Genomic DNA, 13,013 nt, shown 5'->3' with positions numbered 1-13,013 from the left:
CGGAGGTGATGGAGGTGGAAGTGATGGAGGCAGTGGTGGAGGCGGAAGTGGTGAAGGTGGAAGTGGTGAAGGTGGAAGTGACGGAGGTGGTGTTGGAAGAAGTGGAAATGGACGTGATGGAGGTTTTGGTGGTGATGAGACCAGTGATGGTGTTGGTTGCACTGATGGAGGTGGTAGTGGTAGAGTTCTGGGAGGAGAGACGGTGACAATGAAAATGAGAAATGTTTCTATTCCTAAAACAGTGAAGTGGGCTGATTCGTATGACTACAGAATTCTTTAGTTTACAAATTCACATGTTCCTCTAATTTAATATTCACAGTTCCTGTAATTTGCCGTCTCCATCTTTTGTACAAAATGAGACCTAACCCAGGCCCTCTTAGTCTATTGAGCTACTTTCTGAGTCCTTGCATTCAGCCTTAGAGGCTCTTGAGATGGAGGAGTTTTCTCTGTTCTTGGAAACCCCAGGCCAACTTGTTCTGAACTCAGTCCACTTGACCTCCCATCCCTGTTTGACACCTCTCGTTGACCTGAGCCTGTTTGCATCTGCAGGATTGGAACCGCACGTGGTACACCAGCAATCCCGACTTCACCAAGTGCTTTCAGAACACCATCCTTGTGTGGGTGCCTTGTTTTTACCTCTGGGCCTGCTTCCCCTTCTACTTCCTCTATCTCTCCCACCATGACCGGGGCTACATTCAGATGACACACCTCAACAAAGCCAAAACTGTAAGTCCCAAGGGGTTTCCTCATGGTGGGGATAGATGGTGTGTCCACCTGGCTGGGCATGTGTGTTGGTGATGAAAACTGACTCTGTGTTTCACCTTCCTGGGTTATTCACTCCTTTCTCGAGAAGGTGGGAGAATAAAGCAGTAGATAGAGCCCAGGAGTCAGATACCCTGGGGGGATGTCAATGGCACCCTGGGTAAAACAGATGTGTGCTTCTCTTACAGGCCTTGGGGTTTTTGCTGTGGATCGTCTGCTGGGCAGACCTCTTCTACTCTTTCTGGGAAAGAAGTCAGGGCAAGTTGCTGGCCCCTGTGTTTCTAGTCAGTCCAACGCTCCTGGGCGTCACCATGGTAAGTGGGGGCGGGCCGGGAAGAACAGCTGTCAGCATCTGGAAATGAGGAAATCTGGCAGTCAGAATCCAGAAATCAGACTGTGTCGCTGTCTGTTTGCCGGCAACCTACAGTGACACCCTGATGGGAGTAAGCACGATGGAGATACACCACTCTAGGAGAGGATCAGAGAGTCAATCCAGCTCGATTTTATTGTGATAAGCAGCGCACTTTTATACACAGGAAGATAGGATAGGTTGGGCTTACAGATGTGGGACATGCAGATTGGTCAGGAGAACCTCAGCCTCGTGCGGACCACTTCCAGTTCAACAGACGCGGCAGCCGTCTTCCTAGGTGGCAAGCTTTCTTAAGCCGGTACAGCCAAACACAGGGGAGCTTTCTCTACCCCATATTAAAGGCCGTTGGGAGGCTTGCTATCTGGAGCTCAGGCGATCTGTCCTGGCCAGAGGCCTTCCCTTCCTCCCCAACATTGTGCAACAAGACTGCTCTTGAGAAACTCAGAGACTGGCAGTCAGCTGAAGCTGCGAGGCGTCTGCTGTCTTTAGATGGGCACATGCCATTTGGTTCCCACTGTGACCCGTGGCCCTCCTGACAGCAAGACTGAATGAATGGCCGGTGCTGTCATTTATTACATTTACTGTTCTCTCCCTGGCTACCCTGTTAGCTGTTTGCCACCTAACAGTCTTTTGAGTTTTCAGGCTCTGATGTAGAGAGTGGGGATGTTAAGATGAATAGGAAACTGCCCAGTCCATGGGATCCACAGCTTAGTGGAAAATATGAACAGGGACGGTAGTTCGTCTATGACAGCTGTCATATGCTGGTCATGATTTGTGGTGTTTTATGTGTCTGAATCTGTCTCCCTCATTTGTAAAATAATCTCAAGAAGTCTGACTGCTTTGTTGACCCATTTTACAACAGAGGAGACTGAGGTACAGCGAGGCTAAGAGACGTGTGGGCCTCAGAGGCCACGTTTTCCATCCCTGCGTTCCACAGATTCTGAGCTGTGATCATGGTAAGAAGTGTAGTGCATTGAAGGCTGTGTTTACCCATGTGATGCTGGGGCCTCGAAGAAGCCTGGCAGGTACTTGAAGAATCTAGGTGTCGAGTGTCATTGAAGGAGGAGTGAGTGGTTTTGGCGCAAGACGTCCCAAGCAAACAGAGCATTGTGTTCACAGAAGGGGAGGGAGGAGGGAAGCAGTTCTGTGGAGTAAGAACTAGGAGCAGAGGATTGTTAGAAGTGATAGATGATGGGACAAGAAAGACACATTGGAGCCAGATTGGACCATATTATCTTTGTAGCTAATACTGCCCAGTGTGTTAGCTCATCACGCGTGCACACAAACCAGTCAGATGAAACATGTGTTTGCTTATTATCCTCAGAAAGCAAACTCAGAGACAGAAGTGAGGGAATTGTACTAAAATCTCACAACTAGTAAAGGAGCAGAGCTGGAATAAAACTGTAGCCACCTGGTTCCTGATTTGTTTGTGTTCGTAACCACTGATGTTCTGTATTTGCCTGGGAGACTGTTTGCTTAGTACCTGACTCGTGTGCTGGACTTTAACCTCCATATTATATTTTTGTCACCCTTTTCTTGCCCATCGCCTCTTTTAAACCCAGCTTATATTTCTGGCAGTTCTCTTTCAATGCACTTTTCTAGTTGTGACACAAGGGATATCATTGCTGATGTCAGATGAATCTTGGCTGAAAGCAGAGAGTACTAGAAGGATGTTGATTTGTGTTTTATCATCTACGCAGAAGCATTTGACAGTATGGATCACAACAAATTGCGGCTAACATTGAGAAGAACGGGAATCCCAGATCACTTAACTGTACACTTGGAAAACTTGTGCTTAGCCCAGGAAACTATTATCTGAACAGAGCAAGGGAACACAGGATGGTTGAAAGTCAAGAAAGGAGTGCATCAGGGTGTATCCTTTGTCCATACCTTTTCAATCAATATGCAGAAGAGATCATTTGAGAGGCAGAACTTTATGAAGAAGAATGTGGCATCAGGATTGGAGGAAGATTCATCAACAACTTGTGTTATGCAGATGACACAACCTTGCTCGCTGAAACTAAGGAGGACTTGAAGCTCTTGCTGCAGAAGGTCAAGACTGCAGCCTTCAATATAGATTACATTGCAGTATCAAGAAAACAAAAATCCTCACTAATGGGCCAACAGGCACCATCATGATAAATGGAGAAAAGACTGAAGTTGTTAAAAATTTTATCTTGGTCAGATCCACAATCTACACTCTTGGCACTAGCACTTAAGAAATCAAAAGATAAGTGGCATTGGGAAAATCTACTGTCAAGGACTTCTCCAAAGTGTTAAAGAGCAACAATATCAGTCTAAAGACCAAGGTGTGCCTGAGTCAAGCCATGGGTTACTCAATTATTTGCTATACATTTGAGTGCTGGACAGTAAATAAGGGCTACAGAAGAATTGATGCCTTCTAATTGTGGTGCTGGAGAAGAGTGTTGAATATATCATGGAATACCAAGAGAATGAACAGATCTAACCTGGAGAGAGTGAAACCAGGTTGCTCCTTGGAGGCAAGAATTTTGAAATTCTGTCACAAATACTTTGGACGTGCTACCAGAAGGGACTACTTCTTTGAGAAGGGCATCATGTTTGGAAGGGTAGAGGTAAGTGCAAGAGAGGAAGGTCCTGGATGAGAGGGCTTAACAGTCACTGTGGCAATGGGGCTAGTGTGTCAGAGACACAGGTTAACTCAGGATGAGGCCAAGTTCAGGGCTGTTGTTCATAGTGTTGCTGTGAGTCATCAACTCAGTGGAATATAACCATGACGGAAACAACAATTTCTTCCCCAAAGCCTGGAGTGTTCCTGGTTTACACAGAGCACTACATAAATGCACTGAGAGAGTCGGTCAAAAATGGAGTCTTGCCTTGCTGGTCTGAAAGTCTTTGACCCTGTCTTTTGGGGCCAGAATAACTGATATACCAGTGATCCCAACTTAATGGTCCTTGGAAACAGACATCATGCTGGGAAAGGTGGAAGGTCAGAGAAAGGGAGGACGATCCTTGACAAGATGGATTGACACAGTGCCTGCCTGAACGTGGCGGAGACAGGCAGGCTGGTGCAGGATAGAGGAAGATTTCTGTCTGTCGTTCACAGGCTCGCCGTGGATCGAGGTCTATGGGACAGCACCTACCAATAATAACAAAAGAGACTTCTATTTTTGTTTTTTGAAGAACTGACGCTCTGAGGAAGTTTTGAGGAAATGCCTGTGTCAGAGAGAAGAGTCTAATTCCCCTGTATGCTGGCCAGTGTTTGTTTTCATTCTTCCCCCTCCTCAGCCATCCTAGTGAACTTGATCATCTCATTGTGGTTTGATTTGCATCTCTCTGAGGACAGGTGACCGTGAGCATCTTCTTAGGTGTTTGGTGGCCATTTGAACGTCCCTCTTTGATCAGATGTCTATACAGATCCTTTGCAATTAAGTTACATGCCTTATTTTTTTTTTCTTTTATTTTCCTATTTTTGTGTGTGTGTATCGTCAAATCACATCTGACTGGTACAGGAGGAGAGTGCCCCTCCTTCTCCAGCAGAGCATCTGGTGGATTCAAACTGCACACCTCTGGAATTGCAGTCCCGCTTCTTGCCAGTAGGCCATCAGAGCTCCCTTTGCCTTATTTTTTGTAAGCTGTTGAAAGTTTATACATATTTTAGTTATTAGGTCCTTGTTAGATAGGTTGTTTCTGAAGATGGTCTCTCAATGAGTAGCTTGTCTTTTCACATTGTTTCTGGTAAAATTTTCTGAGGAACAAAAGCTGTTCAGTTTATAGAGTCTCATGTATTTAGAAAGGGACCCTAGTGGCCTCGTGGGTAAGGAGTTGCGCTGCCAACCCAAAGGCAGGTGGTTCAAATCCACCAGCTGCTCCACAGGAGGAAGACGAGCCGTCTCCTCCTGTGTGACTCACAGCCTCTGAAAACCCCTGGAGCATCAGCTTTGAGTTGATTCCAACTCAACAGCACGTTACAATAACATTCACTTATTTTTTCCTTTACTGTTTGTACTTTATTATTAATATGAAATAATATATTGTTGGGGAAATGTGCTGTCAGGGACCTCTCCAGAATATTGAAGGTGTACCTGACCCAGACCATAGTCTTCGCAATTACTTGCTATGTATCCGAGAGCTGGACTGTGACTAAGGATGATAGAAGAAGAATCAGTATCTTTGAGTTGTGATGCTGGTCTGTCCTGGAGAGGCAAGGATTTTGTAGCTCCATCTGACATACTTTGGGCATGTTGCCAGGAGAGACTAGTCCTTGGAGAGGAACATCATGCTTGGGAGGGGGGAGTGATAGTACAAGAGAGGAAGACCCTCGATGAGATGGGTTGACTCAGTGACTAGGATAATGAGGAAAGGCGTGTCAGAGACAATAATGTTGGCTCAAGATAGAGCAGGGTTCAGGCCTGTTGTACTTAGGGTCGCTGTGAGTCACACTCGACTCAACGGCACATAACAACAAACAACAGTCTATTTGTTTGGCTGTTATTTTTATTTCCAATTGGGATTTAAATGACAGGTTAATCCATTTTTAAAAAACTAGGCCTAATAGCTTTTGTCCCTACATTTTCATGTTAGAATTTTATGGTTTTAATTTTCACATTTATGTATTTAATCCTTTTGGAACTTGTTTTTGCATATGATAGGAGAGGCATGGACTCAGTTTCATTTTTCTACTTGCAAAAGTCCCAGTTTTCTGGCACCATATTTTGAAAAGACTTTTTACTTCCCCTTCCTCACATCGTCTTAGCACTCTTGTAAAGAATCAATTGATTGTAGATAAATAGGTTTATTTCTTCACCTTCTGATCTGTTCCATTAGTTTATGTGGCCCCTGTTACACTAGTACCAGGATTACTGTGGCTGCATAATCTGTTTACAATCAGGATGTGTGAGTCCTTCTAATAGGTTTTTCTCTTTGAGCCTTGTTTTAGCTCTTTAGGGACCCAAAGTTGAGGGTTGGTTTTTCCCTTTCTATGAAGAAAACTGACATCAGCAACAATATCAGTCCATTTTCTACATAGGTAGGGGAAAACCACCCTCAACTTCAAATAGCTGATGTTAGATGGATCCTGGCTAAAAGTAGAGAATACCAGAAGAATGTCTATTTGTGCTTCATTGACTATGCAAAGGCATTGGACTGTGTGGATCATAACAAGTTGTGGCTGATTTGGAGAAGAACGGGAATCCCAGAGCACTTAGTTGTGCTCATGTGGAACCGTTACCTGGACCAGGAGGTTGTTGTATGAACAGAGCACATGGGAACACTGCACGGTTTAAAACTGAGAAGGGAATGTGTCAGGGTTGTGTTCTCTCTCCATACCTAGTCAATCTGTATGCTGAGAAAATTATCCAAGAAACTGGACTCTATTAAGAGGAATGTGGCGTCAGGATTGGAGGGAGACTCATCAATAACCTGTGTTATGCAGATGGAACAACCTTGCTTGCTGAAAGTGAGGAGGACTTGAAGCACTTGTTGCAGAAGATCAAGGAATGCAGCCTTTGGTATGAATTGCATCTCAATGTCAAGAAAACAAAGATTCTTACCACTGGACCGATAGGCAGCATCATGATGGATGGAGAGGAGATTGAAACTATCAGTGATGTCATTTTGAGGAATACGGTGCATCTGATTTAGGCTATAGTCTTTCTAATCACTTACTAGATCTGAGAGCTAGACAATGAATAAGGATGACAGAAAAAGAATTGATGCCTTTGAGCTGTGGTGTTGGAGAAGAGCACTGAACATCCCATGGACGGTCAAGAGGACGAACAGCTGTGTCTAGGAGAGTATTGTAGCTGGATGCTCTTTGGAGGCAAGAATGATGATGAGGCTTCACCTCACATACTTTGGACATGTTGCTAAGAGGTGTTATTCCTTGGAGAGGGACATGATGATGGGAAGGGTGGACAGACGGGCGAAGGAAAGGAAGACCCTTGAGTGGGTGGATTGAGACGGTGGCTGCCGCACTGGGTTCTTTTATGTCAGGAACTGTGAAGATGGTGAGACTATTGTAGTTCCCCGGAGTCTGTCTTGGGACTAGCCAGGGCTGCTTGCTTCAAGGCCACTCTGTGTGTCTGACCTGGGCCTGTGATGTTCTCTTCTTTGGCAGAAAAGCAGTTTGTTGTTGTTGGAGTTTTTTGGTTTTTTTAATTAATGATTTTTTAATGCAGCATATATTTTTTACAGCATTTTCTTTCCATTTAATTTTCCCCCATTGTTGCACATTTTCCTCCCTGCCCTTCCCTCCCCCCAGTTTGTTTTTCTCTTTGAAAAAAACCCAATCTTTTCATTGTTATACAATGCGCCCCCAGTCCACAGTCCACTTTAATATACATTTCTATTTCTGTAATTTTGTCATGACAATTATACCTAATCATATATCTCTTTTAAACAGTTCTCTCCCTCATCTGTTTAAACGTGTTGTTGTTAGGTGCCATCGAGTCGCTTGCGACTCATAGTGACCCTACATACAACAGCCCTAAACTCTGCTCTGTCCTGTGCCAATCGCACTGTCTCTGACACTCCCATCCCGATTACCCCAGTCACTGAATCAATCTACCTCATAGGGGGCCTTCCTCTCCTGCGCTGTCCCTCCACCCTCCCAAGCATGATGTCCCTCTCCAAGGACCGGTCTCTCCTCACAACATGTCCAAAGTATGTTAGACGGAGCCTCAGAATCCTTGCCTCCAAGGAGCCACCCGGTTTAACCCTTTCCAGGGTCAATCTGTTTGTTTTCCTAGCAGTCCATGGTACCCTCAATATTCTTCTCCAGCACCACAACTCAAAGGCATCAATTCTCCTTCTATCCTCCTTGGTCATTGTCCAACTCTCTGATGCATAACAAGTGATTACAAAGACCATGGCCTGTATCAGACGCACCTTAGTCTCCAGAGAGACACCATTTCTCTTCAGTACTTTGGAGAGGCCCCTAACAGCAGACTTTCCCATGGCAATGTGCCTTTTAATTTCCTGGCTACTGGTGCCAAGAGTGTTGACTGTGGAGCCAAGCAAACTAAAGCTGTGTATAATCTCAATCTCTTCACCATCCATCCTGATGCTGCCAATTGGTCCAGTGGTGAGAATCTTTGTCTTCTTGTCATTGAGCCTCAATCCATATTGGAGGCTGCAGTCCTTGACCCTGTGCAGCAAGCGCTTCAGGTCCTCCTCAGTTTCAACAAGCAGGGCTGTGTCATCTGCATAACGCAGATTGTTGATCGATCTTCCACCAGTCTTGACCCCACATTTCTCCTCACAGAGCCCAGCCTCCCGGATAATCTGTTCTGCATACAGGTTGAAAAGGTATGGAGACAGGACATATCCCTCGTGTACACACTTCCCACTTTTGAACCATGCCGTGTTCTCTTCTCTGTTCTGACGACTACCTCCTGGTCCAAGTATAGGTTTCTGTAGATTACATTCTGTATTTACGAGCTGTCATTTCTTTGAAGATGGATTGTAATGGTTTTCCTTAATGGAGCCGTAGAGAAGTGTGTGTGGCCTGAGTAAGTACTTGTAAAATGGTTGTTTAACATGACAAGTGTGGTATATGTTCCAGGAATGAATGTAATTATGAGCCTAACCAGTTCTCATTACACTTGGATGTGACCTTCTGGTCTTCCTCAGTCTAATTCAAGGGTGGGGTAAACAGTTTCCTAGAGGCCAATCAGGCTCCTAGGGTTATGAATAAAGTTTTATTCTTTGCTTACATAGCAAAGGCCGCAGTATCCACTACCTGGTCCATTAAGAGAAATAGCCCTATCCCCAAGCTAAGCTGAATCTAATCTCCACTCATTTTTCCCAGATCTGTACTAGATCTCATTAAATTCCTGCAACCCCCTCCAGGACAGCAGTGCCATCTCTGTTGTACAGTAGAGGCTTAAAGAGATTCTTTGGTTTCCCTGTCCCCTAGGTCTGCTGGACGGGCCTTCATGGGACGGGCCTCACAGCTTTGAGACTGTAATCAGGGAGCCCAGTGGGGTTCCAGTCATATTCTAACAATTCCTGTTTGCATTTCTCTTCCAGCTGCTTGCTACCTTCTTAATTCAGCTGGAGAGAAGGAAGGGAGTCCAGTCCTCAGGGATCATGCTCATTTTCTGGCTGGTGGCCCTGCTGTGTGCTGCTGCCATCTTGAGATCTAAAATCATGACTGCCTTAGAAAAGGTGAGTGCTGGTCTGATTCCACACCTCCCTTCAGTGACCCTCGGAGGGAAATGCTACTTCCTTTTCACACGAGGAGAAATCCTGTGTTACTGTGGGAACTTAGGGCTGGGAGTACCACATGGGCCTGATTTCTTCCCATGCCATCAGGGAAGCCGGTGGCTTTACAGCTTTCGTTCTAGAAACGTCTTTCCCTTAGAGTCCACAAAGCTCTGTCAGCAGCAAGTCGAGTCTCTCCAGACAACCTCTGTCTGGCTCGGAGCCTGATGGGAACAGTGTGTGTGAGTGTGAGAGGCCATTCCCCAGGGAGCTGAGGTTTGTCCCCACATCACCTCTGTGCCATCTGCCACTCTGGCTGCAGACCTTGTTTACCTTGGCCACGGAGCGCTGCCCCTGGAGAGTTGGAAGAGTGTGCCCTTTGAGACTCATGCCTCCTCATGTTTGTTCCTCACTGTCTTCGTGGCGAGTCAGGAGACAAGAGGGAAGAAAAGAGAGTGAGCATTTATTGAGTGCCTGCAGTTTACAGCAGAGACGGTCACTCAGTGCCCGTTAGCAGTGGTGACAGCGCCCATTTTATTCAGCTCAAGCGTGTGAGGTACCAACTGGAAAACTTCAGTGTCTCTGTGAATCGGTGTCATGACCTCTCACAGTTACTCTGAGAAGGTTTTCAGTTGGCACTGGGGAACATTTTGTTCTGCCCAGCTGCCTGTGGTGATGTCTTTCCTGAGCATTGTTTGCTGTCCACCAGCCCCTGAGGGAGCTCTGGTGGCCTAGTGATAAAGGAGCCTCACTGACAATCTGACAATTCCAAAAGCACACAGTTTGAATCAATACTCTGCTCCACAGGAGAGAGGTGGGCGGTCTCCTCCCGTGCAATTAAAACTGCCTCTCAAACTCATTGGAGGATCAGCTGTGGCTTGATTCCAGCTCAACAGTACACAACCACAACCACTCCTGGGAAAAGAGACATGCTGGAAAGAGTAGAGGGTCAGTGAAGGAGAGGCCAGCCCTCAGTGAGATAAATTCACACAGGGACTGCGGCAGTGGCTTGAGCCTGGTGGGGACGGTGGGCGTGGTGCGGCACAGAGCTGTTGTTCATACGGTCTCTGAGTCCAAATCCACCAGCTCCTCTGCAGGAGAGAAGTGGACAGTCTACTATGCAATGAAACTGCCTCTCAACACTCACTGGAGGCCCCACGCCCCTCCTCCGAGCACAGCTCCGGCCCGGTGGTCGCTGTCGGCCTCTTCTGCTCTCAGCGCACCCCACGCCTGCTCCTCCTGCAGCGTCCAGCACTACTGCCAACAGTGAGTGCACCTTCATCGCCATCAAGCCGGACGGCGTGCAGCGCGGCCTGGTGGACGAGATCATCAAGTGCTTTGAGCAGAAAGGATTCTGCCTTGTGGCCATGAAGCTCCTTCAGGCCTCTGAGAAACACCTGAAGCAGCACTACATTGACCTGAAAGACCGCCCATTCTTCCCAGGGCTGGTGAAGTACACGAGCTCAGGACCAATTGTGGCCATGGTCTCAGAGGGGCTGAATGTGGTGAAGTCTGCCTGAGTAATGCTTAGAGAGACCCAGCCAGCAGATTCTAAGTCAGGCACCATTCGTGGGGGCTTCTGTATTCAAGTTGGAGGAACGTCATTCACGGCAGTGATGCAGTAAAAAGTGCTGAGAAAGAAATCAGTCTGTAATTTAAGCCACAGGAATTGGTTGACTGCAAGCCTTGTGCCCGTGACTGGATCTGTGAGTAAGAGGTGGACGACAGCAGTGTCCTCCCGGTTTGAGACTGCTCCATGTGCTCCTGTACACAGCTCTTCATTCCAGGCTTGGAAACGGGAGGACTGAGGATCCTTCTCTAAAGCACATTTACCAATAAAGCCTTTGGAAACTGGAAAAACAAAACAAAACAAAAACCCCTCATTGGAGGATCAGCTATGGTGTTGTCAACCAAGGGTAAAGAATAAGACTAGACACCAAGAATGTATTAGAAAACAGAGGTAAAGCAGGAAGCGAGCAGTTGGAACAACTGAAGCACAGAACCCAGCTTCCTTGTGTCTTTATTGAAAATTGCCAGGGATCGAATCACGAAGAGAATTCTATGTAAATGAAGCTAAGTTCTTTGTATTGAAAACCTTATGCTTGACTCAGGAGAGAGGGGTTAGCACAAGAGTTGTGTGAACACTGAAGGTGTGCCTTATTGGCGCTTCACCTCTCTGAACACCTAAGGTCTGCCTTGGAATTCATCTCAGAGTGAAGTCCAGCTTGCATCCCCGCCTCCCTCATATCCTGATAGGGCATTCGGTTTGTTATAAATATTTAGTATGAAATTTAGCTTTCCACATTATGGATTAGTTCCGGCTCAATACTACACAACAACAACCAGTCCTTGGGAAAAGCCCTTCGCGTTGTAGCACGCACTGATACGGCTCCCTGTCCTCTTAGAGGCAGACTGCCCCCATTCAGAACCACTGGTCTGTCAGGTATGGCCACTTATAGACTGCGTAAGCTGACGTGCAGGGAGATGAGATCAGCCGGCTGAAGGAAGAATATGGCAGTTGCCCCGCCACCCCCACACTTGATCACTTCCTGCGAAACTTGATAATATCTAAGCTGGTCATATCAAAGACCAGACCAGACAGTGGATCCTCGTAAGAGTCTGAGCTTGGTTAAAATAGCTAAAACCTAACTAAATTAACATACCAAATTCCGAGAAGTACCATCTTAGTCCTCCCCAGGACCCCTATAAAAAGGAAACCCCCCTAAACTGCCGGTGTGCCATTTTGATCCTGTCCCCATGCCATGTGGCCCGGTCACTTGGCGTCCCTCTCAGACCGCGCAATAAAGGCCTGTTCGTTTCTTGGGACCGATTTCTTTATTTCTCGCCCTTGCGCCCTCGCACTCTTTTTTATAGCTAACACCGGCAGGGTTGCACAGACAGTGAGAGCAGAGCCAGGCTTTGAACCTGAGTTTGTATTACTCTCAAACCGAGTCTTCCTCACATTGTGCACAGCTCTCTCAGGAGGTGGTAGTGAGCCAAGGACCCCTCCATCACCCCAAAACATGACTGTCTTTCTCCCCGGGGTGGTGGGATGGGGAGAGAAGGCTTGTCATCAGCGCTTGAGCACTTAGTGCTGTTATAAGCTGTTGTCCAGGAAGTGACCTTTTCCTTCCCTTTCCTCTCCCTGTTTAGGATGCCGACGTGGACGTGTTTCGAGATGCCACCTTCTACGGCTACTTCTTGCTTGTGTTGGTTCAGCTTGTGTTGTCCTGTTTCTCGGACCGTTCGCCCCTGTTCTCCGAAACCATCAACGACCCTGTAAGTGACCTCGAAGCCCGTGTCCACCAGTGTGCATGAGTGTGGGTGTGTGGTGTGAGGGAAGCCACGTGCAGGGCTAGCCAGCATGCCTTGGATACTTGCTTTGAGTCCCTGTTGTCCATTCGAGACCTCATTCCATGCTCCTCAAATTTCCTTCACGGACTGAAACCCTGAGGCGCAAATGTGCCTGTGGGTTAAGGAGAGAGTCTGTTCTGTAGATGTAAACTTCTGTGTCTCGCAGAACTATTGGTATCTCATTGGCCAACGTGGTGATTTTAGGAAATGTAAGACATCAGGAAATCTTAACCTAAATTCGAACAGTCCAGGTTTCCAAGGAAAGGTGACATTCTGGCAGCTTTAGGGCCATAATCTGGCCTGGCAGCGCTTGAGCTGAGCTGAGGAGGTTTGCCCTGTTCCC

At 46.8% G+C, this 13,013-nt stretch overlaps 1 protein-coding gene across 1 annotated transcript in view; it reads left to right on the top strand.

Moving 5' to 3' along the window:
- The window catches only part of ABCC1 (ATP-binding cassette, sub-family C (CFTR/MRP), member 1), a 130,509-nt gene that overhangs the window by 407 nt on the left and 117,089 nt on the right, over positions 1–13,013 (top strand). Inside the window, exons 2-6 of the mRNA XM_006892719.1 lie at positions 6–179; positions 550–726; positions 951–1,076; positions 9,143–9,280; positions 12,470–12,595. Of these exons, the coding sequence (XP_006892781.1) occupies positions 6–179; positions 550–726; positions 951–1,076; positions 9,143–9,280; positions 12,470–12,595 (741 nt within the window). The remainder of the gene's footprint in view (positions 1–5; positions 180–549; positions 727–950; positions 1,077–9,142; positions 9,281–12,469; positions 12,596–13,013) is intronic.

This window comes from Elephantulus edwardii, unplaced genomic scaffold (genome assembly GCF_000299155.1).
Source record: "Elephantulus edwardii isolate Elephantulus edwardi_28Jun2011 unplaced genomic scaffold, EleEdw1.0 scaffold00117, whole genome shotgun sequence".
NCBI classification, from domain to species: Eukaryota; Metazoa; Chordata; class Mammalia; order Macroscelidea; family Macroscelididae; genus Elephantulus; species Elephantulus edwardii.
This window is presented reverse-complemented; position numbering and strand designations above follow the sequence as displayed.